The following is a 27,439-nucleotide window of genomic DNA, read 5'->3' on the forward strand; positions in this document are numbered from 1 at the left end:
AGAAAAAGAGAGAGAAAGCCGTGGAAGAGAGAGAGAGAGAGAGAGAGAGAGAGAGAGCCATGAGAATTGAAAGTGGGGAGAGAGAAAATAATTCTTGTGTGGGGTAAAATAATTGGGTATTAGGATATTTATAAATGGCTTCCTTTTTGGGCTTAGGAAAATGAGTTAAGGCTTAGTGAAAATTAATGATGAATAGGATAAACAAATTAGTTTTTTTATCATCAATATGACTCCTTTTCCTTATTGGGTTCCTCAAGTCCATTAGACTTCTTTTCCAAAGCATGCTTAATTAAAATATTTTCACCTTTCTTAAACTCTTAAAAATAATTTCATTTGACTTTTAAAATAGTCAGCCTTTTTATTAATCAAATTATTTTAAAACTAGATTATGTTTAAATATAAATATATAAATACTAAATATATTTATAAAATCCTTTAAAATCATGGGGGATTACAGACTTGGTTCAACAAATAAATAAAGGTTATGTATTTAATATCGAAATTAATCTTGGACTGTTAAGTTGATGATCACCTTATCTAATCGTAAGATAAAAATGGAAGTTTGTGATTCTTTGATGATTATAGTATTTGTCTTACTTGTGAGTCGTAACAAGAGAATAAATTATTAATCCTGTAAAGTGAAACGTGGATAGCAATACCTTTAGACTTGTGCACATTTGAAGTGTTGGACAATTATGAGTTGGAGTACATGGTGGTAGTCCATGGCTTTTCTTGGGACCGGATTGATACTGTGTCCTATTTTTATTTTAAAAAGTTCATCGATATTGTAGGTCAGGGGAGTACGGAGTCGCGCTCGCAAAGTCGTCTTCTAAATTGAAGACCAGTTTTGGTTTATACAAATCGTTCCATTGACTATTCCATCTAAATTAATTAATTTATTAGTTGTCGAGTTTAGTTATATAAAAGTAGTCTGCGGAGTTATTATATTATTATTATTTACCCATGCTTATTATTTATTAGTATCATGTTAGGTTTTATACTTATTTACTATGTAGTACTCAACTTTGCTGATTACATGCTTTGTATCAGTGGCGGAGCCAGGATTTTCATTCAGGGGTAACATAGTATAACTAACCAAATAACAGTTCATAATATCGAACATAATTCAATTTAACCTACACTTGTAACCCTTTTAATAATACGGCATTATATTATTATATGGTTCATAATACTATATTCATGTAAAAACTCTACGTACCCTACTATTATATCGCATCCCTTATCAAGTTGGAGAATTTTTCTCCCGTATAATGTAAGTTTGAAGAACTAAAAATAAGAAACTAATGAAAAACTTAAAGTTGATTTAACAGAGGGGTACAATATAGAATTAAAAAAAATTCAAAGCTACAATTCGAAAAGAAAATAATATTCAGAATATAGCGTAGAAACTGGAAAAATACATGGGTAGTATATCAAAAAAATCAAAAAGATTCTCTTTATAATATGTGATTTTTATAAAAAGCCGAACCCTTTTATTCGAAATTAGGAGAGTGTAGAGTATTTATAATATAATGAAAGATAATTATAATTAGAATAAAGTTTGTTGTAATATGAAGTGTTATATTGTTTAAATTTACAAGTGTAATTGTGGAAGATGGGAAATTAAGGACATAGGAAAAATAAAAGAAAAAGGAAAAGAACGAAAAAAGGCAAAAGGAAAAGTAAAAGAACGAAGAAAAGGTAGAAGGAAAAGGAAAAGGAAAAGGAAAAGGAAAATAGAAAATGAACAAAAAAAAAAAACTGAAAAGAACAAAACATCACACGCGGTAATCGAACCTGAGACCTTCAGGTCGTGAAACACACCCTCTTACCACCGCGCCAAGTTCATTTCATCTGTAATTCACTGCTCGATATTGTATATAACTGTTTCTTTTTGTTTTTTGGTTCCAGCGTTTTTTTTTTAAGGGCATGTGCTACCCCTTGTTACTAAGTAGATCCACCCCTGCTTTGTATGTATGTGTTAATCATGGGTTCGAGAAGTGGAGAGCTTGTGTTGAATTTTATTATTTTCTAGTTGACTTTGAATATATTGGTTGACTTTTACATTTGAGGTTGACTTTTAACTTTATGGTGGTTTGTCTTTTGGATTTGACTTTTTGGTTGACTAAGTTTTATTTTCAAAGTTTATTTATTGTTAATTTTTGCTGCAAAATTCTAAATAAGCAGATACATCGTTACCACACACACGATAATACTTCAGTAATTCTTTAATTTTTATACTAAAAATATTTTTTTGGAAAATAGAGAATTGTCGGGTTATTACATTAGCTATAAGATACTAAACAACAATAATTCTGAAAATTAAAAACATAATTCATAACAAAAAAAAAACAGAATTCTTAGCGGAAGATGTAACTGAATTTAGCGTCGCCAAAACTCTCTCGAACTAACTATAACAAAATCTCAATTATGTTAACACTAATGGAAAAAAGCCCATCTGATCCGGTCAAAATCTGGCTTACCGGTCGGGATTTGGTAAGATGCGAAGACTAAGCCAACTAAAATCAGTAAGCGATTGTCCGAAAAAGGAAGGTGATAACCCGGCTGTAATGCCCCGAATTTTCAAAGATTATATTATTATTATTTATTAAGATTTAACATTATTTCCACTTAAAATTATTTTATGATAATGAGATTTTATTTGTTAACTATGTTTATTAAAATAATGATTTCATTTAGTTTCGATTTATTTTAACAAGTTTCAATTAAATCATTTACTTGTTTTATTATTCATTTCATTATTTCTAAATAAATTAAACTCTTTATTTGATTATGGATACTCTTATACAAATTGCCACCATGTTGTCCATCCACATTACTACATTAGTAATCCAAAGCCCAATAATCCATAGTCCATATGTCCTTTGGCCAAAAAGAAGAAGTAAATTAAAAAAGAAAAAAAAAAGTGAAAAACAGTTTTTTTTTTTTCACCATCTTCCTCCCTCCTTCCTCTTCTTCTAATTCAGCAATAAAAGAGTCAAATAGTCAAATGGGTCAGCAACTTTCAATCTTTGTCGGTAAAAATCAAATCTTTCCAACCACATTTCAGATATTAGCCAACCACATTTCAGATATTAGGGGGTAAAAGTTTCAAGAAGCTACACCATAGCCTCACTTCCTTCATTAATGGAGCTTGACCAAGCTTAAATTTTCTGACCAAATCCCTCTATAAATACTGAAACTTACTCACTAAAATCCTCAAGCAAAGAATCTAAAAAGATTTGCTTCAATTCATCTCTCTCCCTCTTTAATTTCTGAATTTCTGTTTTTAAAAGATAAAATAAAAAAAATTAAAACCCACCATTAACAACACCTTTGAATCACCACAGAAAACTCGACCGCCTCGACCACACTTCGCGCAACCGCGCCAGTCACCACAAACCGCCGGAAAAAAAACCACCCTCGAAAAGCCAACCAACCACCCAGCCTTCAATTCGCGCGCCCCCTGTAGCCCGTCGCAGCCTCCTCTGATGCGTCGTGACCCACGCCCAGCCACCCTCGACCCCGCGCGAACCCCCGCCTGATTCCCCCTCGCTTGAGATCTGCCGTGCGCCGGCCAAACTCCACCCACAAAGCACCTCTTCGAGCCTCCTCTGTCGCCCTCCCCTGCTTTCTCCCTCCTTCGTTCCCTTTTTTTTTTTTTTTTTTTTTCTTTTGGTTTAATGAAACTGATTCAATGAATCAGTAAAGTCACCCCTCTCCCTTTATTTAGTTTTATTAGTTTATTTCTTTTAAAACAAATGACTTTCCTAATTTAGCCTTTTCTTTTAAAGTTAGTCTATTTAAATTGACTTAAATTTTTTATAAATTTGATAATGTTTTCTAATTTTTCTAAATTAAAACAAGGAGTAGCATAAAGTTAGTTTTCTATATTTAGAATAATTGTTTAAGTTAATAAAAATTAAGTTGAAGTAATTTTATGAATATTTTAAATTGATTTCATATATAGTGTGAAAACTATAAATTTAATTTATAAACTCTCTTAAGTTCATTAAGAATTTCCTTAAAGTTATTTGAAATATTTAAATTATTTATTTATAAAAAGGGGTTATTTAGGAACTAACTTAGATCTCGTTAATATCTATTGTAGACTCCGATTTCGTAGGCAAGGACTATCAAGAGCGTTAATACGTTCGTGAACTTAGCTTTGGGCACGCGTCACGAGGTAATCTCCGATGTCCATCTAAACATAGATCCCGTTAGTGTAAAACGAATTGATTACGTGATTATTATGTGCTTATAAAATTTATAAGTATGGACTATAATTATGAGTTATCGACTTAATGCGGATTATGAATACGAATGACAAAATGGACAACGACTATGTATTTTGATTATGAATCATGACTATGGACGATGTACAATATGACAACGATGTTTATTATAACGTTATTAAAACCGGTTAATGTTATTTAATAATGTTATGATTATTATTATTATTATGACTATTATTGTTATTTTTCTTTATTACTTTATTTATGAATATTATTATTGTTATTAATATTGAGATTTTATGGAAGTTGGAATTGATAAGAAATTGTGATAACGAAATGATTATGAATCTGAAATGATAAATGAACTCAAATGATTGTTACTATGAAAGGGGTTATTAAAATCTCTATGAATGGATTGAGATTATGATGGATTGAATATGTTCACACTGGATTGAAAAAGATGACATAAATTGAGCAAGATGATGTAAAAGATGACGTAAATCTATATGTGAATTATGTGATGACGTGAATTAAAAGATGTTAATCACGTAAAGTGAAATATCGGAGGGAAATGATGAACAGGTTGCCCTGTATGAGTGGTTCAGCGGCCCCTACAGGTTCTCTGGTTACTATGCTGATTATTCTGTTACTATCTTCCTTCTATCTTGTTGTGATCTAAGTAGAAGGGGTGTGCACACTAGGGACTCTGTTATTATGGCCACTATGATATCCGTAGGTGGTTAAAGGGGTTCGCCCCGGCCTACAAGTAGGTGGTTACAAGGGTCCGCCCCGGCCTACAATGTTGAAGTAAGTGGTTACAGGGGATTGACCCCGGCTTACTGGCGTTCTCTTTTCTCTCCTTGAATAATTGGATTAATTAAATTGGTGATGTGATTATTCAGTGTATGTATATGTGTATATGTACTATGACTTCCAAAACTATTAATCTACTATTTTACAAGGTATTTTCAACTTAAGTATTTTACGGGATGGAGTTGGAATTACTCAATTTTTGTGGGAGTTTGTCTCTCTTGTCTCTTTTTAATGTATTTGTGCAGGTGGGTGATCGATCAGGGGAACAAAAGGGAGATCACTTAGAGTTGTCATCCACTTAGCATATGATTAGCTTCCGCTGGAACTTTGAAACTTAATTAATTAGTGATGTTTAATGAACAATTTACTTAGTTGTAATGATTAATGAATTTGAGTTGGTGTGTTGTAACTTAGCCTTGCATTTATTTCCAAGGAGATAATTGCAGCGGTAGCACCACCCGTCGAGTCAAACCCTCGTGGATTTATTTTCCCCCGAAAACCCGAGTTTTATCGAATAAGAAAGGGTTCGGGTCGGTGAGGGTGTTACAAAGATGGTATCAGAGCGGAGTTAGATTAACTAGGTAAAGATTAAAATTCTTAATATAGAAATTAAGGAAAATGAATCAAATAGGTTTAAACTTAAAATTTGATTAGGAAGTGAAGATAATAAAACATTTAGGAGAAATGAATTAGGGTTAAAATATGATTTAAGGGTTTAGTATGGGTACGAATGGGTTATGTGTGCATGTATGAAAGTACTCGTTAAAGGTACTTATTAATTGTTTATATTTTATTAGATGGCCAGGACACGTATGACCGCCAGGAAATGCACCAGAACCCCTCGTCAAGGACCTTACCTTCTAAGAATGAGGGTAGGAGAGTCGATTTCAGCTTATATCTACCGGTCACGTCTAACCATGAAGTGTTACCATCTCAATGAAGGTCACGGGAATTCAAATTACCTCACGCCACCAAAACAAGCCGATGTTTTAATTCACACTCTCCCCAACGATGGCCATTATGCGGGACTCAAGAACGAATACTCTGATATTCTGAAGAATGGAAGGCCAAACTACGAACGATACACATGGAAAGAAAAGTGGTATCTCACATTGAGCTACATGGAGAAAAGAATGCTTGATGCTAGAGCCAAGTGGCTTAATGACTACGCAACTTCCGATGATGATGAATCTGACTACAGTGACAATGAAGAAAAACAGAAAGAAGCCCTGGCCACCAATCGAAAGCCAGGGTGAAAACGAAAACGAGGATGAGGAAGAGGATCCGTCTGAGTATGAAGAATGAAACCTAAAAACCTAGCTAGACTTAACCCTTAAGAATCTAAGAAAAATCGTGGTAGACTTATTAAATTTAGTGTCAACTTATTTGCTTTGTGATGCTAGTGTTTCTTAGCTATGAAAACTAAGATAATTTTTGTGTGATGAATGAAATGTGCATGATACTCTCCGAGAAAATGACCTGATGAACTTTTAGTATGTGAACTGAGTATGCTGTGTGGAAATGAATGAATTGAATGAACCTTGATTATGTGTTTTTATGTGAATTAGCCTTATTATTTAAGGATCAATATGAATGGTGGGGACACCAACGTGAATAACGCAGGTAGCTTATGCAATACGTTTACACACGATCTAGAGCGAGACGACAAGAAAACCAAATGACCGAAACTCCTGATCAAGTTGGAACGCGCCTAAGGACTCTCGAGCAACTAGCTCAAAACTTTGGCTTAGTTCTTCAAAATCAGCTGAACAACAACCACCATGGAGATGATCCGCAAGCTGCCATGGCGAAAAAGATTTCCTCTTTGAAACCACCAACCTTTGTTGGTAGAGAAGACCCATTACTTCTCGAAAATTGGATAAGATATTTCAAAAAGATTTTCACGGCCACGGGTACGCCTGAGGCCCAGAAAGTAGACCACACAACCTTTTACTTACACAAGGATGCTGATACTTGGTGAGAAAGTGTAGGACCCATTGTTAAAGCTCAAGAGAAGTTTAGCTGGGAAGCGTTTAAGGTAGCGATTAAGGCTTGATTCTTCCCCGAGCACATTCGTAGGCAGAAATACAATGAGTTTAGTAGGTTCAATCAGATCTATACCATGAGTGTGCAAGAGTACTCTCAGAATTTTAATGAGATGCTCCTCAATCAAAGAGTACATAAGCAGGTTTTGAGTTAACAAGAAAAGTACCAGTCACAACGTTAGCATCGGTGGCAGCTTCGACTCGGCGCCTGACATTGATTCGTCCACTAGTGTAGCCTCTATTGTCATTCCTTCCGAAATTTCCATTCCCACTTCCAAAGGGGTGGTTGTCATGGTTTCTGTTCTTGGCAGCATTTCCTCCACTGGGCGGTTGTTATTGATGTTTTGAATTCTGTTTCCACCTCCAATGTTACCAGTGTTACTTTTGTTCACATCGGTCCATTTTGAGCTTGCCTCTTGGGACAGCTGAATGATTTGTGACCAACTTCTCCACACTCGAAACACTTGATCCTTTCACCATGATAAGGGAATCCTGGATGGCTCTTGGTACACTTCTTGCAAACGAAGTTCGGGAAAGATTAAAATTGTTAATATAGAGATTAAGGGAAATGAATCAAATAGGTTTAAACTTAAAATTTGATTAGGAAGTCAAGATAATAAAACATTTAGGAGAAATGAATTAGGGTTAAAATATGATTTAAGGGTTTAGTATGGGTACGAATGGGTTATGTGTGCATGTATGAAAGTACTCGTTAAAGGTACTTATTAATAGTTTATATTTTATTAGATGGCCAGGACATGTATGACCGCCAGGAAATGCACCAGAACCCCTCGTCAAGGACCTTACCTTCTAAGAATGAGGGTAGGACAGTCCATTTCAGCTTATACCAGTTACGTCTAACCATGAAGTGTTACCACCTCAATGAAGGTCACGGGAATTCAGATTACCTCACGCCGCCAAAAAAGCCAATGTTTTAATTCACACTCTCCCCAACGATGGCCCTTATGCCGGACTCAAGAACGAATACTCTGATATTCTGAAGAAAGGAAGGCCAAACTACGAACGATACACATGGAAAGGAAAGTGGTATCTCACATTGAGCTACATGGACAAAAGAATGCTTGATGCTAGAGCCAAGTGGCTTAATGACAATGCAAACTTCGATGATGATGAATCTGACTACAGTGACAATGAAGAAACAGAAAGGAGCCCTGCCCCACCCATCGAAAGCCAGGGTGAAAACGAAAACGAGGATGAGGAAGAGGATTCGTCCGAGTATGAAGAATAAAACCTTAAAACCTAGCTAGACTTAACCCTTAAGAATCTAAGAAAAATTGTGGTAGACTTATTAACTTTAGTGTCAACTTATTTGCTTTGTGATGCTAGTATTTCTTAGCTATGAAAACTAAGATGATTTTTGTGTGATGAATGAAATGTGCATGATACTCTGCGAGAAAATGACCTGATGAACTTTTAGTATATGAACTGAGTATGCTGTGTGGAAATGAATGAATTGAATGAACCTTGATTATGTGTTTATGTGAATTAGCCTCATTATTTAAGGATCAATGTGAATGGTGGGACACCAACGTGAATAACACAGGTAGCTTATGCAATACGTTTACACACGATCTAGAGCGAGACGACAAGAAAACCAAATGGCCGAAACTCCTGATCAAGCTGCAACGCGCCTAAGGACTCTTGAGTAACTAGCTCAAAACATTGTCTGAGTTCTTCAAAATCAACTGAACAACAACCACCATGGAGATGATCCGCAAGCTGCCATGGTGAAAAAGATTTCCTCTTTGAAACCACCAACCTTTGTTGGTAGAGAAGACCCATTACTTCTCGAAAATTGGATAAGAGATGTCGGAAAGATTTTCACGGCCACGGGTACGCCTGTGTCCCAGAAAGTAGACCAAGCAACCTTTTACTTACACGAGGATGTTGATACTTGGTGAGAAAGTGTAGGCTAAAGTTTTCTTGAGCTTTAACAATGGGTCCTACACTTTCCCACCAAGTATCAGCATCGTCGTGTAAGTAAAAGGTTGCTGGTATACTTTCTGGGCCTCAGACCTACCCGTGGCCGTGAAAATCTTTTCGAAATATCTTATCCAATTTTCGAGAAGTAATGGGTCTTCTCTACCAACAAAGGTTGGTGGTTTCAAAGAGGAAATCTTTTTCGCCATGGCAGCTTGCGGATCATCTCCATGGTGGTTGTTGTTCAGTTGATTTTGAAGAACTCAGACAATGTTTTGAGCTAGTTACTCAAGATCCTTAGGCGCGTTGCAGCTTGATCAGGAGTTTCGGCCATTTGGTTTTCTTGTCGTCTCGCTCTAGATCGTGTGTAAACGTATTGCATAAGCTACCTGTGTTATTCACGTTGGTGTTCCCACCATTCACATTGATCCTTAAATAATAAGGCTAATTCACATAAACACATAATCAAGGTTCATTCAATTCATTCAATTACACACAGCATACTCAGTTCATATACTAAAAGTTCATCAGGTCATTTTCTCGCAGAGTATCATGCACATTTCATTCATCACACAAAAATTATCTTAGTTTTCATAGCTAAGAAATAGTAGCATCCCAAAGCAAATAAGTTGACACTAAAGTTAATAAGTCTACCACGATTTTTCTTAGATTCTTAAGGGTTAAGTCTAGCTAGGTTTTAAGGTTTTATTCTTCATACTCGGACGAATCCTCTTCCTCATCCTCGTTTTCGTTTTCACCCTGGCTTTCGATGGGTGGGGTAGGGCTTCTTTCTGTTTCTTCATTGTCACTGTAGTCAGATTCATCATCATCGGAGTTTGCGTTATCATTAAGCCACTTGGCTCTAGCATCAAGCATTCTTTTTTCCAGGTAGCTCAATGTGAGATACCACTTTCCTTTCCATGTGTATCGTTCGTAGTTTGGCCTTCCATTCTTCAAAATATCAGAGTATTCGTTCTTGAGTCTGGCATAAGGGCCATCGTTGGGGAGAGTGTGAATTAAAACATCGGCTTTTTTGGCGGCGTGAGGTAATCTGAATTCCCGTGACCTTCATTGAGGTGGTAACACTTCATGGTTAGACGTAACCGGTAGATATAAGCTGAAATGGACTCTCCTACCCTCACTCTTTGAAGGTAAGGTCCTTGACGAGGTGTTCTGGTGCATTTCCTGGCGGTCATACGTGTCCTGGCCATCTAATAAAATATAAACAATTAATAAGTACCTTTAACGAGTACTTTCATACATGCACACATAACCCATTCGTACCCATACTAAACCCTTAAATCATATTTTAACCCTAATTCATTTCTCCTAAATGTTTTATTATCTTGACTTCCTAATCAAATTTTAAGTTTAAACCTATTTGATTCATTTTCCTTAATCTCTATATTAACAATTTTAATCTTTCCCGAACTTCGTCTGCAAGAAGTGTACCAAGAGCCATCCAGGATTCACTTGTCATGGTGAAAGGATCAAGTGTTTCGAGTGTGGAGAAGTAGGTCACAAATCATTCAACTGTCCCAAGAGGCAAGCTCAAAATGGACCGAATGGGAACAAAAGTAACACTGGCAACATTGGAGGTGGAAACAGAATTCAAAACATCAATAATAACCGCCCTAGTGGAGGAAATGCTGCCCAGAACAGAAACCAGGACAACCGCCCCTGTGTAAGTGGGAATGGAAATTTCGGAAGGAATGACAATAGAGGCTATACTAGTGGACGAATTAATGTCATGAGCCGAGTCGAAGCTGACACTGATGCTAACGTTGTGACTGGTACTTTTCTTGTTAACTCAAAACCTGCTTATATACTCTTTGATTCAGGAGCATCTCATTAAATTTCTGAGCGTACTCTTGCACACTCATGTTATAGCTCTGATTGAACCTACTAAACTCATTGTATTTCTGCTTATGAATGTGATCGGGGAAGAATCAAGCCTTAATCGCTACCTTAAACGCTTCCCAGCTAAAGTTCTCTTGAGGTTTAACAATGGGTCCTACACTTTCCCAACAAGTATCAGCATCCTCGTGTAAGTAAAAGGTTGTTTGGTCTACTTTCTGGGCCTCAGTCGTACCCGTGGCCGTGAAAATCTTTTCAAAATCTCTTATCCAATTTTCGAGAAGTAATGAGTCTTCTCTACCAACAAAGGTTGGTGGTTTCAAAGAGGAAATCTTTTTCACCATGGCAGCTTGCGGATCATCTCCATGGTGGTTGTTGTTCAGTTGATTTTGAAGAACTCAGACAAAGTTTTGAGCTAGTTGCTTAAGAGTCCTTAGGCGCGTTGCAACTTGATCAGGAGTTTCGGCCATTTGGTTTTCTTGTCGTCTCGCTCTAGATCGTGTGTAAACGTATTGCATAAGCTACCTGTGTTATTCACGTTGGTGTCCCCACCATTCACATTGATCCTTAAATAATAAGGCTAATTCACATAAACACATAATCAAGGTTCATTCAATTCATTCATTTCCACACAGCATACTCAGTTCATATACTAAAAGTTCATCAGGTCATTTTCTCGCAGAGTATCATGCACATTTCATTCATCACACAAAAATCATCTTAGTTTTCATAGCTAAGAAATACTAGCATCACAAAGCAAATAAGTTGACACTAAAGTTAATAAGTCTACCACGATTTTTCTTAGATTCTTAAGGGTTAAGTCTTGCTAGGTTTTAAGGTTTTATTCTTCATACTCGGACGAATCCTCTTCCTCATCCTCGTTTTCGTTTTCACCCTGGCTTTCGATGGGTGGGGCAGGGCTCCTTTCTGTTTCTTCATTGTCACTGTAGTCAGATTCATCATCATCGAAGTTTGCGTTGTCATTAAGCCACTTGGCTCTAGCATCAAGCATTCTTTTGTCCATGTAGCTCAATGTGAGATACCACTTTCCTTTCCATGTGTATCGTTCGTAGTTTGGCCTTCCATTCTTCAGAATATCAGAGTATTCGTTCTTGAGTCCGGCATAAGGGCCATCGTTGGGGAGAGTGTGAATTAAAACATTGGCTTTTTTGGCGGCGTGAGGTAATCTGAATTCCCGTGACCTTCATTGAGGTGGTAACACTTCATGGTTAGACGTAACTGGTATAAGCTGAAATGGACTGTCCTACCCTCATTCTTAGAAGGTAAGGTCCTTGACGAGGGGTTCTGGTGCATTTCCTGGCGGTCATACATGTCCTGGCCATCTAATAAAATATAAACTATTAATAAGTACCTTTAACGAGTACTTTCATACATGCACACATAACCCATTCGTACCCTACTATAAACCCTTAAATCATATTTTAACCCTAATTCATTTCTCCTAAATGTTTTATTATCTTGACTTCCTAATCAAATTTTAAGTTTAAACCTATTTGATTCATTTCCCTTAATCTCTATATTAACAATTTTAATCTTTCCCGAACTTCGTTTGCAAGAAGTGTACCAAGAGCCATCCAGGATTCCCTTATCATGGTGAAAGGATCAAGTGTTTCGAGTGTGGAGAAGTAGGTCACAAATCATTCAGCTGTCCCAAGAGGCAAGCTCAAAATGGACCGAATGTGAACAAAAGTAACACTGGCAACATTGGAGGTGGAAACAGAATTCAAAACATCAATAACAACCGCCCAGTGGAGGAAATGCTGCCAAGAACAGAAACCAGGACAACCGCCCCTTTGGAAGTGGGAATGGAAATTTCGGAAGGAATGACAATAGAGGCTACACTAGTGGACGAATCAATGTCATGCGCCGAGTCGAAGCTGCCACCGATGCTAACATTGTGACTGGTACTTTTCTTGTTAACTGAAAACCTGCTTATGTACTCTTTGATTGAGGAGCATCTCATTCTTTCATTTCTAGTACTTTTGTTGATAAGTATCGCCTCGAGTCTACCCAGTCCTGTCGAGCCAGTATAGTCTTGCCCACAGGTGAAACTGTTTCTTTTAAAGCTCTCTTCCAAAATATTCCTGTAGTCATAGCTGATACTGAATTAACGGCCGATCTTATCCTTTTTCACCTAAAAGACTTTGTCGTTATCTTGGGAATGGATTGGTTAGCTAAGTATAAAGCCAAAATCGAGTGTCATAGCCAGAAAATATCTCTTAGAAGACCAAATGTGTAATAGCCCTGTTTTTAAGAGCATTTATTAAAAGCTAATTATAATTATTGAGTTAATTATGTTCCGAAAATCTTTTTTTATTTGAGTTGTGGAGTATTATTTCTATTTGTCTTGTTATAATGTATTTATTTATTTAATTTTATGAGATTATTATTATTAATATTTTATATTTTGGTTTGTGCAATTGTTGAGCGGTGTTTCGCAAATTAGAGAACCAAAGTCATTTCTTTCTTTTTGTTGTCGGTTAGATATGCTTGCCCAAATATTTTCTTTGTCGGTTTAGTTAAACAAAGCCCAAACCCTTTAAACCCCCTCTCTCTCTCTTCCGTGTCCTCTGTTCTTCCTAATCTCCCAAAGCTGAAAACCTGAAACCCCAACCCCAATATTTTCTCTCTCTCGTGTGTACTCGGTGCTCCACCGACGAACAGACTGCCGGACCTATGCTGTTGTCGCGCTGCCGGTGCTCGTCGGGGTTCACCTGTTGTCGCGTCTTTCCTTCGCCGGATTTTCCCCTTCTTGGCGCCGTTGATGTCTCGTTTCTCTCTCCTCCTCTGTTTCGTCGCTGTTGTTGTTTTTAGCGGTGCTGCTGCTTCTGCCTTGTGGCGTCGTTGGCGCCACCGTGGGCGTCCATCACCTTGCTGTTGGTGGTGCTCGTTGTCGCCGCTGATGGAGCCCAGTTCCTCCCTTTGTCGTGGTCTCCCCTGCTTCAAGAGCAGAGGTAATGGCTACCTTTTTCTTTGTCCTTGAAATTCTGGTTTTAAGTTTTGTTTAAGCCCAAGTTGTTATTATTGTTGTTTATTGTTGTTGTTATTGGGCTGTTGTTGTTAGTTATTGTTGTTATTGTTGTTGCGGTGCTGTTGTTATTGTTGTCGTTGTTGTGGAGTTGTGTGGTGGTTATGGTGAAGTGTTGAATTGTTGTAGGTTGTGTTGTTGTTAGTAGTATTACTGTTGTTATTCTCAAAAGGAGGGTTGTTAGTTTCTTATTTGCTTAATGAAGTTTGTTAGATTGATTTATGGTTGATTTGGTTTCTAGCTTACGATACTAGCCTAAGTATATTTTATCAGTTTCGTAGTTTTAAGAGAAGGTTTGAGTAGAATAGCTGAAGTTAAGAATTGTTGTTATTTTATAGGAAATCAGAGTTAGCCTATAAGGGTTGTAGTTGTTTCATGAAATAGGTTTAGAAAGTATAGACAAGTCAATACCCTTATTCGAATTATAGGGAGAATGGTTGTTAGTACTTATTATTATGAGGTTATTATTGGAGGATGATTTTGGAATGAAGAACCATTCGGGATTATGAAGGAGATTATGTTGGTGGAATCTGAATTGCTTTCAGGTAACTTTTATGTTCAGTAAATTATTTACTCATGCCCATGTGTGTGTGGATCTTTATTCTGTTTTTGATACTTAAGTTCGTACTATGGCCATAGATATGAATGTGATGATGAATGTCATTGATTGATTATGAATACGCAACTGTTTTGCTGGCTTAGTTTATGAACTGAAAATAGAAAGTGGGCAAGGTATGGGTGGAGGATGGTTACTCTTTGACCTGATACGGTCGGCTACGCTCCATAACGAACCTTGGGGGTAGTATTGTTGGGCTCCATAACGAACCTTGGAGGCAACGTTTGTCCTTTGTCCAATGCCTGTACTTGCCACTGATTTGTGTAAGAGAATGAGCTATGCCAGCGGTGTAACGAGATGAAAATGATTTGAGAAATAAAATGTTTATAACGGGCTGAAGTAAAGGTTACGAGTTTTCCACTTATTTTGGAATTGTGTTTGTTTTGTATTTTCTCCCTGAATTTGCAGGTTTGATATTCAAAGCTCGGAATCGGAAGTGAAGCAAGGTTTTGAGGTCGTCCTAGATTATGGATTGAGCTTGTATCTAGATAGCTGATTTGAGAATAGTTATTTATATTTCGTTGTATATGATATTTGGGAATATTAGTCGAGATATTTGTGTATTTAAGGATATTTTCGCTGCGAAATAATTTCATTAAGAGTTAATTATTGTTTATGGATGTTGAGTGTGTTTCGCTAGCAGCTCGGAAGAGCGGGCTGTTACAAAATGGAAATAGGATATCTTATAAAGGCATAACCTTCCAGCCTGCTATTAAAATAATCTCTACCCTGAACCTTCAAACCTATCTTAGAAAAGGCTACCTAGTCTATCTATGCCAAGTAAGGGACGCAAGCGTGGAAAACGAGGAGTTGACTCAAATTCCGATAGTAAAGGAATTTTTCGGATGTATTTCCTGAAGAGTTACCTGGAATGCCGCCTGTTAGGGAAGTGAACTTCAAAATCGACTTAGCCCCGGGAACAGGACCTATCTCTAAGGCTCCATATCGAATGGCACCCGCAGAAATGCAAGAATTGAAAGTGTAGTTGGAGATTGGAAAAAGGGTACATTCGTCCTAGTGTTTTACCTTGGGGAGCCCCAGTATTGTTTGTCCGAAAGAAAGATGGATCTTTGAGGTTGTGTATCGATTATAGGGAGCTGAATAACGCCACGGTGAAGAATAAATATCCGATCCCGAGAATCGAGGATTTGTTCAATCAACTTCAAGGTGCATTAGTGCTTTCGAGGATCGATTTGAGATCGGGTTATCACCAGTTACAAATTGCTGAAGAGGACATTCCAAAAACAACCTTTAGTACGAGATATGGCTATTATGAGTTCACAGTCATGCCTTTTGGACTCACTAATGCGCCAGCAGCTTTCATGGATCTCATGAATAGGACATTCCAGCCATACCTGGACAAGTTCGTGATAGTATTCATTGACGATATATTGGTGTACTCGAAGGATAGAGAAGATCATGAGGCTCAGCTGAGGAAAGTATTGGAGATTCTTCGAGAAATGCAATTGTACGCAAAGTTCTCAAAATGTGAATTTTGGTTGGAGAAAGTATCATTTTTGGGTCATGTGATATCAAAAGAAGGCGCTTCTGTAGACCACATCGAAGATTCAAGCGGTGATTGATTGGCCTCAACATAAGAACGTCACTGAAATAAGGATTTTCTTGGGTTTAGCTGGATATTACCGTAGATTCGTAAAAGATTTTTCAAGAACAGCCCAACCTCTCACTAACTTGATGAAGAAAACAACAAAATTTCATTGGGATGATAAGTGTGAGGAAGCATTTCAAGAGTTGAAGAAAAGACTTACAACAGCCCCAGTATTGACATCGCCCTTTGGAGTAGAAGGATTTGAACTTTATAGTGATGCCTCAAAGAAAGGATTTGGGTGTGTTTTTATGCAACATGGCAAAGTAGCGGCCTATGCGTCAAGACAACTCAAACTGCATGAGCAAAATCACCCTACTCATGACTTGGAGTTAGGAGCGATCGTGTTTGCACTGAAGATCTGGAGACATTACTTGTATGGGGTGCAGTGTAAAGTCTATACAGATCACAAGAGTTTGAAGTATCTGTATACACAAAAGGAGTTAAATATGAGGCAAAGACGTTGGCTAGAGCTTATAAGCCACTATGACTTGAAGATAGTGTATCAAGAAGGAAAAGCAAACAAAGTAGCTAATGCGTTGAGTAGGAAGAGCGCTCATTCGCTAAACGTTGTGATATTGGCAAATGATCTGTGTGAGGAGATCAAGAGATTGAATTTGGAAATAGTAGAACCCGGTTATGTGAAAGCTCAATGGAATGCTCTTACTGTTGGGCCGGACATATTTGAGGAGATTCGAGAAAAACAAGTTGCCGACAAGTGGCTGAGTAAGTTAAGAGAGATGAAAGAAAGTGGTCAAGCACTAGAGTTCGAGATCGACGACAATGGCGTTGCAAAGTATAAACGAAGATTGTGTGTGCCACAAGACGAGGAACTCAAGACGAGAATCCTAAGGGAAGCTCATAGTTCGCCGTATTCTATACATCCAGGAGGAGATAAGCTTTATAAGGATTTGAAGAAGCAATTTTGGTGGCCTAGGATGAAGCAAGAAGTAGCCGACTTCGTGGCAAAATGTTTAACCTGCCAGAAGGTGAAAATACAGCATATGAAGCCTGGAGGAAAATTGCAACCGTTGGAAGTGCCAGGATGGAAATGGGAATCTATCTCTATGGATTTTATCACGGATTACCGAATACAGATCTGGAAAGAATGCAATATGGGTAATAGTGGATCGTTTGACTAAGACGGCAAGATTCGTAGCAATGAAGGATACTTGGTCGTTGAAACAGTTGGCCGATGCTTACTTTAATGAGGTAGTTAGGCTACATGGTGTTCCGAAGGACATCATTTCGGATAGGGATTCGAGATTCTTGTCTAAGTTCTGGAAACAGCTTCAAACAGCCGTGGGTACATTATTGAAATCCAGCACAACTTTCCACCCAGCAACAGATGGTCAAACAGAGAGAACCATTCAGACTTGGAAGATATGTTGAGAGCATGCGTGATGGATTTGGAGGTATTGGGATGATCATTTGATGTACATTGAGTTTTCGTACAACAACAGTTATCACTCGAGCATAGGAATGGCACCTTATGAGGCGTTGTATGGACGAAAATGTAGGAGTCCTATATGTTGGAGCGATGTGAACGAACTTGAATTTAGGACCAGAAATGATAGAAGAGACTACAACAAGGTGAAGTTGATTCAAGAGCGCATGAAAGCAGCTTGGGATCGAAAAAAATCGTATGCCGATCAAAGGAGACGAGATTTGGAGTTTGCATTGGAGAGAAAGTGTTGCTGAAAGTTTCACCAACCAAGGAGTAATGAGGTTCGGTAGGAAAGGAAAGCTAAGTCCTCGTTATATTGGACCTTATGAGGTATTGGAGAGAATTGGACAAGTGGCTTATAGGTTAGCCTTACCTACAGATTTAGCCAAAGTTCATAATGTTTTTCATGTGTCTCAACTTCGTAAATACATCTCTGACCCCTCCCATGTTATCCAACCTGAAACCATTGAATTAGATGAAACCCTCACTTTTGAAGAACGTCCTGTTAGAATCCTTGATTCCAAGACGAGAAATACTCGAAACAAGGCAATAAAGTTAGTCAAAGTTTTATGGTCTAATCATCAAACCGAGGAAGCAACTTGGGAAACAGAAGACGACATGAGAAAGCGTTATCCTGAACTCTTTTCTGAGGTACGATTATTGAGTTTCGGGGACGAAACTCCTTAAGGGGGACTGAATGTAATACTAACAAAGCGCAAAGTAATGTTTCGTTATATTAAACATATAACTTTAAAGTTCGAGGACGAACTTTGTTTTTAAGGAGGAGTAGATGTAATACCCCGAATTTTTAAAGAATATTTTATTATTATTTATTAAGATTTAACATTATTTCTACTTAAAATTATTTTATGATAATGAGATTTTATTTGTTAACTATGTTTATTAAAATAATGATTTCATTTAGTTTCGATTTATTTTAACAAGTTTCAATTAAATCATTTACTTGTTTTATTATTCATTTCATTATTTCTAAATAAATTAAACTCTTTATTTGGTTATGGATCGGATACTCTTATACAAATTGCCACCCATGTTGTCCATCCACATCAGTAATCCAAAGCCTAATAGTTCATAGTTCATATGTCCTTTGGCCAAAATGAAGAAGGTAAATTTAAAAAAAAAAAAAAAAAAAAAAAGTGAAAAACAGTTTTTTTTTTTCACCATCTTCCTCCCTTCTTCCTCCCTTCTTCCTCTTCTTCTCATTCAGCAATAAAAGAGTCAAATAGTCAAATGGGTCAGCTGTTGGAACATTTAAAGGATAATGGGTTTGAAACTCATATGGGTATGTACTAGAAGAGGAGGAGGTCTAGTATGCAAAAGGCTAGAGTGCATCAAGTGGCAAAACGCATTGATAAACCAAGGGAGACAGAAGACTGGCCGCGAGTCGCGACAGGCGTCGCGGGCCGCGAGTCGCGACAGGCGTCGCGGGTCGCGACTCGCGAGCTTCTTCGCGAGTCGCGACGTGTCTTCTGCCTTGGAATGCGAAAAGATGCCTTGACGGTTTTATGTCCGTTGTGATGTTATGGTCTCATTTTAATGACCTTTAAGGTCCTTTAATCAGTAGATTAAAGGCCTTTGATGGGTGATTAAAATGGGGGTTATGGATTAACTACTCTAGTCAATGAAAGGTTTATTCGTCCTATATAAACCTTGGGATTCCTATGAGTGAGGGTTAGAAAAAAATCAGATTTTCTATACTCTAAAATACTTCTTGCTTAGCTTAAGAGAAACCATGCAATCTTCTCTTGAGTGTTCTTCACAAACACAAAACACAAGTTCTTGTTGATTCACTTAGAAGATCATCTAAGTGGATTGTTTCTCTCCATTGTATCTCATTAGTTATTTCGTGTTAACCCGGTGATCCTAGAGGGGCGAAATTAAACTAATAGGAAAGCGTAGTTTCCGTGCCTTGGAGTGGATATCCGGTTCTCTCATTGATCACACATATAACAATCTATTAGTTTAACTTTCTCATTTTCGGATATGGCTCAAACACTCAAGGACATGACTATGAACTTCCAAAAGTTGGATAAGTTTGAGGGGGTGGGCTATCGGAGGTGGCAAAAGAAGATGCACTTCTTGTTGACCGCCTTGAATGTGGTGTATGTTTTATCAACTCCTATGCCACCACTCCCGGAAGATGGAGAGGAAGAGCCTCTTGAGACTACTAGGAAGAGGATAAAGTGGGAGAATGATGACTACATTTGTCGTGGTCATATTCTCAACTCTCTCACCGACCCGTTGTTTGATCTCTACCAAAATGTGGAGAGTGCAAAGGAACTTTGGGATGCTCTTGAGGCCAAGTACATTTCGGAAGATGCTTCAAGTAAGAAATTCCTTGTTAGTAATTTTAATTCTTTTAAAATGACTAATGATCGGCCTATTATGGAGCAATTCCATGAGGTTCATCATATTTTGAACCAAATAAGATCACATGGTATGGTGATGGATGAGGCAATTGCGGTTGCCTCAATCATTGACAAATTACCAAATTCTTGGAAAGATACAAAACACTTTTAAAACATAAAAAGGAAGACATGTCCATGGAGCAATTAGGAACTCATCTTCGTATTGAAGAGGGGATCCGGGCTCAAGATGGGGTTAAGGATACTACTCCTAGTATTCCTAAATCTACCGTTAATTTGGTAGAGGTTGGTGGGTCTAGTAAGACCAAGAAATCCAACAACAACAACAACAACAACACAAAACCAATGTTGCAAACAAGAAGAGGAAGACCCTCTCTTGTTGGATATGCAATGGTCCTCATCTTAAGAGGGATTGTCCTTCTAACAACAAGAAGAAGACAAAGAACACACAACCTAGTGTTGTTCAAAACCAAGGTAACAATGCACATGTTAATGTAATTGAAGAAATGCATTTTGTTGCTATGATTTCTGAAATTATGTGTGTGCAGGTTGATGATTCTTGGTGGATAGATTCGGGAGCCTCTAGACATGTGTGCAATAACAAGGATTTCTTCAAGTCTTTGAAAGATTTGGATGATGGTCCAATCTTGTATATGGGGAATGATTCTACGGTAAAGGCTAGAGGCATAGGCCAAGTAGAATTGTTGTTAACCTCGGGAAAGACTTTAACTCTCCGGGATGTTGTTATGTACCGGAAGTTAGGAAGAATCTTGTGTCAGGAGGTCTCTTGAATAAGTATGGTTTTAAAGTTGTTTTTGAGTCGGATAAATTTGTACTTTCCAAGGGTGGTATTTTTGTTGGACAAGGTTTCTTTTGTAATGGAATGTTTAAATTTAGTATTGATAATAAAATTGGTACTAGTTCTATTTACATGCTTGATGTTTCTTCTCTATGGCACAATCGTTTATGTCATGTGAATTATCGTAGATTATATGACATGTCTAAAATGGGGTTGATACCTCCTTTCGATTTAAAGTTAGAGAAGTGTCACACTTGCGTGCTAAATAAAATTACAAAAAATCCTTATCCTAGTGTGACTAGACAAACGGTATTGCTTGAATTGGTGCATAGTGACTTGTGTGACTTTCATAGTTCACCTTCTTTAGGAAATAAAAAATATATTGTAACTTTTATTGATGATTTTTCAAGGTTTTGTTACATATATTTATTATTTACTAAAGATGAAGCACTAGAAAAGTTTAAGACCTTTAAAATCGAAGTGGAACTCCAACTTAATCAAAAGATTAAAAGACTTCGAACGGATAGGGGTGGTGAATATTATAATCCAAGTTATTTTAGTTCCATTGGTGTAATTCATGAAACAACCGCCCCATACTCACCTCAAAGTAATGGTATAGCGGAAAGGAAAAATAGGGTCCTAAAAGAAATGGTTAATACCATGCTTTCTAATTCGGGTCTTAATGACGGTTTTTGGGGTGATGCAATTTTAACTGCATGTTACATTTTAAATCGAGTTCCTAATAAAAGGAATAAGACTACCCCTTATGAACTTTGGTGTAATAAAAAGCCTAATCTCAATTACCTTAAGGTATGGGGTTGTAGGGCAATTGTCAAATTGACGGAACCTAAAAGGAAAACTTTAGGTGAAAAAGGAATTGATTGCATTTTTATAGGCTATGCGGTACATAGCAAAGCCTATAGGTTTTATGTCATTGAGCCCAATGACTTTGTCTCTATTCACTCCGTGATAGAGTCAAGGGATGCAATATTTGATGAGACTAGATTCTCATCGATTCCAAGACCAAAGGACATGATACCTAGTACTAGTTCCAATGTTGTAGATGACATTTAAATGATCATGATACTACAACGAAATTAGGAAAAGTAAACGAATTAGAAAAGAGAAATCTTTTGGACCGGATTTTCAACTATATTTAGTTGAAGGGTCAAGGGAGTCAATTTCGACTCAAATTTCATATTGTTACAATATGGAGGAGGATCCTAGGTCCTTTGATGAGGCTATGAAGTCTCATGATTCTGCTTTCTGGAAAGAGGCAGTGAATGATGAAATGGATTCTATAATGGGTAATCACACTTGGATTTTAGCTAATTTACCTCCCGGTTGCAAACCCCTAGGTTGTAAATGGATTTTTGTAAGGAAAAAGAAAATCGATGGAACCATACTAAAACATAAGGCCCGGTTAGTGGTCCAAGGTTTTAGGCAAAGATATGGTATCGATTACTTTGATACTTATGCTCCAGTAGCTAGAATAGCTACTATTAGACTATTGATAGCATTAGCTGCGATTCATGGTCTAGTAATTCACCAAATGGATGTAAAAACTGCTTTTCTTAATGGTGAATTGGAGGAGGAAGTGTACATGAATCAACCTGAAGGGTTTGTGGTTAAAGGTCAAGAAACTAAAGTTTGCAAATTAGTTAGATCTTTGTATGGTCTTAAACAAGCACCTAAGCAATGGCATCAAAAATTTGATGAAGTTGTGTTGTCTAGTGGGTTCAAAATAAATCAGTCCGATAAGTGTGTATATAGCAAATTTGATAATAACGGTAAAGGAGTTATAATTTGCTTATATGTTGATGATATGCTTATTTTTGGGACTGATTTGGAACAAGTGGAAAAGACCAAAGTCTTCCTTTCCTCTAGCTTCTCCATGAAAGATTTGGGTGAAGCGGATGTTATTCTAGGTATTAGAATAATAAGAGGGAAAGGGTCGTTTTCTTTATCACAATCTCATTATATTGAGAAAGTGGTCAAGAGGTATAATGAGTCAAATTCGACTCATTTTGCTACTCCTATGGATCCTAGTATTCACTTGGTTCCGAGTAGTGGTACTCCAATTTCACAATTGGAGTATGCAAGCTTAATTGGAAGCTTGATGTATGCTATGACTAGCACTCGGCCGGATATAGCCTTTGCTATTGGCAAGCTCAGTAGGTATACTAGTAATCCTAGTATGTTGCATTGGCAAGCATTGAGAAGAGTGTTAAGGTACTTGAATAAGACCTTGGATTATGTCATAACATACAAAGAGAACCTTCTATCTTAGAAGGTTACTCGGATGCTAGTTGGATTTCGAATAAGGAAGATTATTCATCCACTAGTGGTTGGGTGTTTCTTCTTGGAGGAGGTGCCATTTCATGGGCATCCAAGAAGCAAACATGTATAACGGATTCCACTATGGCATCGGAATTCATTGCTTTGGCTTCTTGTTGCAAGAAGCGGAATGGCTAAGGAATGTGTTGAGTGAGGTGGACTTATGGGTGAAACCAATGTCACCTCTTGCTATCCATTGTGATAGTGCATCAACCATAGCTAAAGCATATAGTGAAGTCTACAATGGCAAGTCAAGGCACATTGGAGTTAGACATAGCTATGTGCGGGAAATGATAAGGAATAGTTGTATAACTATTAATTTTGTTCGGTCTAGTTTGAACTTGGCGGATACGTTTACAAAACCGTTGTCAAGGGAACTAGTGAACAAAATGAACAAAGGGATGGGTCTTAAGCCTATTGATCAACCTATGGTGAAGGAAAACTCTATTTGATGTCTAATACAACGTTAGATCTCAAATTCAAGGAGGATAGTACTTCTCTAAGAGGTTGGGAGCACTTGTTTAATACATCCCGAGGTTAGTGCTTGTTGCTACAATGATAAAGAGGTTGAATTTTATTCTTAATAAATCTTTGATAAGGTGCTCAATTGTAGGAGCATGTCCGGAAAGATTTACCTATGTAAGCTAGAAGTTTGGCCGCTTCATCAAGTCTAAGGCTTGACTTGGAATGCTTATGAATGGATATGGACACCAAGGCTTCATAGGTGTCGGAGGTTTTAAGAACCTAGTTTATGTTTGTGTGTATTAGTAACTTCAATAATTTGTAATGGTTATATGATTCAAAGCTTTGTCTATCATTATGATCTAAATTATTGTAAAGATTACTTTTACTAAATGGAAATTCAATCGTTAGATATTTCCATGATGCATGAACATGTGTGTTTGCGATTTATAGCAAGTTGAAAAACTTTTCAACATTACCCTATAAATGGGAGGAGGATTGTTGGAACATTTATAGGGTAATGGGTTTGAAACTCATAGGGGTATGTACTAGAAGAGGAGGAGGTCTAGTATGCAAAAGTAGAGTGCATCAAGTGGCAAAACGCATTGATAAACCAAGGGAGACAGAAGACTGGCTGCGAGTCGCGACAACCGTCGCGAGTCGCGACCAGTGGCCCGTCGCGGGTCGCGACCAGCGCCTCGCGACTCGCGACGTGTCTTCTGCCTTGGAATGCGAAAAGATGCCTTGACGGTTTTATGTCCGTTGTGATGTTATGGTCTCATTTTAAAGACCTTTAAGGTCCTTTAATCAGTAGATTAAAGGCCTTTGATGGGTGATTAAAATGGGGGTTATGGGATTAACTACTCTAGTTAATGAAAGGTTTATTCTTCCTATATAAACCTTGGGATTCCTATGAGTGAGGGGTTAGAAAAAATCAGATTTTCTATACTCTCAAATACTTCTTGCTTTGTTTAAGAAAACCTTGCAATCTTCTCTTGAGTGTTCTTCACAAACACAAAACACAAGTTCTTGTTGATTCACTTAGAAGATCATCTAAGTGGATTGTTTCTCTCCATTGTATCTCATTAGTTATTTCGTGGTAACCCGGTGATCCTAGAGGGGCGAAATTAAATTAATAGGAAAGCATAGTTTCCGTGCCTTGGAGTGGATATCCGGTTCTCTCATTGATCACACATATAACATCAGCAATTTCAATCTTTGTCAGTAAAAATCCAATCTTCCCAACCACATTTTAGATATTAGGGGGTAAAAGTTTCAAGAAGCTACACCATAGCCTCACTTCCTCCATTAATGGAGCTTGACCAAGCTTAAATTTTCTGACTAAATCCCTCTATAAATACTGAAACTTACTCACTAAAATCCTCAAGCAAACAATCTAAAAAGGTTTGCTTCAATTCATCTCTCTCCCTCTTTAATTTCTGAATTTCTGTTTTTAAAAGATAAAATAAAAAAAAATTGAAAACCCACCATTAACACCACCTTTGAACCACCACAGAAAACTCGACCGCCTCGACCACCCTTCGCGCAACCACGCCAGTCACCACAAACCGCCGGAAAACACTACCCTCAAAAAGCCAACCAACCACCCAGCCGTCAATTCGCGCGCCCCCTGTAGCCCGTCGCAGCCTCCTCTGATGCGTTGTGACCCACGCCCAGCCACCCTCGACCCCACGCGAACCCCCGCCTGATTCCCCTTCGCCTGAGATCGGCTGTGCGCCGGCCAAACTCCACCCACAAAGCACCTCTTCGAGCCTCCTCTGTCGCCCTCCCCTACTTTCTCCTTCCTTCGTTCCTTTTTTTTTTTTTTTTTTTGGTTTAATGAAACTGATTCAATGAATCAGTAAAGTCACCCCTCTCCCTTTATTTAGTTTTATTAGTTTATTTCTTTTAAAACAAATGACTTTCCTAATTTAGCCTTTTCTTTTAAAGTTAGTATAATTAGATTGACTTAAATCTTTTATAAACTTGATAATGTTTTCTAATTTTTCTAAATTAAAACAAGGAGTAGCATAAAGTTAGTTTTCTATGTTTAGAATAATTGTTTAAGTTAATAAAAATTAAGTTGAAGTAATTTTATGAATATTTAAAAATGATTTCATATATAGTGTGATAACTATAAATTTTGATTTATAAACTCTCTTAAGTTCATTAAGAATTTCTATAAAGTTATTTGAAATATTTAAATTATTTATTTTATAAAAAGGGGTTATTTAGGAACTAACTTAGATCTCGTTAATATCTATTGTAGACTCCGATTTCATAGACAACGACTATCAAGAACGTTAATACATTCGTGAACTTAGCTTTGGGCACGCGTCACGAGGTAATCTCCGATGTCCATCTTAACATAGATCCCGTTAGTGTAAAACAAATTGATTACGTGATTATTATGTGCTTATAAAATTTATAAGTATGGACTTTAATTATGAGTTATCGACTTAATGCGGATTATGAATACGAATGATAAAATGGACAACGACTGTGGATTTTGATTATGAATCATGACTATGGACGATGTACGATATGACAACGATGTTTATTATAACGTTATTAAAATCGGTTAATGTTATTTAATAATGTTATGATTATTATTACTATTATTATTATTATGACTATTATTTTTATTTTTCTTTATTACTTTATTCATGAATATTATTATTGTTATTAATATTGAGATTTTATGGAAGTTGGAATTGATAAGAAATTGTGATAACGAAATGATTATGAATCTGAAACGATTAATGAACTCAAGTGATTGTTACTAAGAAATGGGTTATTAAAATCTCTATGAATGGATTGAGATTATGATGGATTGAATATGTTCACACTGGATTGAAAAAGATGACATAAATTGAACAAGATGACGTAAATGTATATGTGAATTATGTGATGAAGTGAATTAAAAGATGTTAATTACGTAAAGTGAAATATCGGAGGGAAATGATGAACAAGTTACCCTGTATGAGTGGTTCAGCGGCCCCTACAGGTTCTCTGGTTACTATGCTGATTATTCTGTTACTGTCTTCCTTCTATCTTGTTGTGATCCAAGTAGAAGGGGTGTGCACACTAGGGACTATGTTATTATGGCCATTATGATATCCATAGGTGGTTATAAGGGTTCTCCCCAGCCTACCAGTAGGTGGTTACAGGGGTTCGCCCCGACCTACAAGTAGGTGGTTACAGGGATCCGCCCCAGCCTACAAGGTTGAAGTAAGTGGTTACAGGGGATTGACCCCGACTTACTGACGTTATCTTTCCTCTCATTGAATAATTGGATTAATTGAATTGGTGATGTGATTATTCAGTGTATGTATATGTGTATATGTACTATGACTTCCAAAATTATTAATCTACTATTTTACAAGATATTTTCAACTTAAGTATTTTACGGGATGGAGTTGGAATTACTCAGTTTTTTTGATTTTTGGGAGTTTGTCTCTCTTGTCTCTTTTCAATGTATTTGTGCAGGTGGGTGATCGATCAAGGGAAAAAAAAGGGAGATCACTTAGAGTTGTCATCCACTTAGCATATGATTAGCTTCCGCTGGAACTCTGAAACTTAATTAATTAGTAATGTTTAATGAACAATTTACTTAGTTGTAATGATTAATGAATTTGAGTTGGTGTGTTGTAACTTAGCATTGGATTTATTTCCAAGGAGATAATTACGGCGGTAGCACCACCCGTCGAGTCGAACCCTCGTGGATTTATTTTCCCCCAAAAACCCGAGTTTTATCGAATAAGAAATGGTTCGGGTCGGCGAGGGTGTTACACCGGCGATAATTCAGCTAACAAAGCCGTTGGAGAAAATCAATTGCATGAAGA

General features: G+C 37.3%; 2 protein-coding genes and 1 long non-coding RNA gene across 3 annotated transcripts; 2 read left to right on the forward strand and 1 right to left on the reverse strand.

The window, feature by feature from the left end:
• Positions 1–9,739: 9,739 nt before the first annotated feature.
• On the reverse strand, positions 9,740–11,915 carry LOC125498603 (uncharacterized). Its single transcript, XM_048646836.1, has 2 exons — positions 11,746–11,915; positions 9,740–10,016 (listed from the first exon to the last, which is right to left on the reverse strand). The coding sequence occupies exons 1-2, from the start codon at positions 11,913–11,915 to the stop codon at positions 9,740–9,742; spliced, it is 447 nt and encodes a 148-aa protein (XP_048502793.1).
• Positions 11,916–17,807: 5,892 nt separating this feature from the next.
• LOC130591845 (uncharacterized) lies at positions 17,808–18,296 on the forward strand. Its single transcript, XM_057395784.1, has one exon. It carries the CDS (start codon positions 17,808–17,810, stop codon positions 18,294–18,296), a length of 489 nt encoding a protein of 162 aa, XP_057251767.1.
• A 6,342-nt stretch (positions 18,297–24,638) lies between these two features.
• Positions 24,639–27,233, forward strand: LOC130592015 (uncharacterized). Its single transcript, XR_008970048.1, has 2 exons — positions 24,639–25,938; positions 27,084–27,233. It is a non-coding gene; the product is annotated as an uncharacterized LOC130592015 (long non-coding RNA).
• The last annotated feature ends 206 nt before the right edge of the window (positions 27,234–27,439 follow it).

Source organism: Beta vulgaris, chromosome 6, assembly GCF_026745355.1.
Source record: "Beta vulgaris subsp. vulgaris cultivar EL10 chromosome 6, EL10.2, whole genome shotgun sequence".
In the NCBI taxonomy this organism is placed as follows: domain Eukaryota; kingdom Viridiplantae; phylum Streptophyta; class Magnoliopsida; order Caryophyllales; family Amaranthaceae; genus Beta; species Beta vulgaris.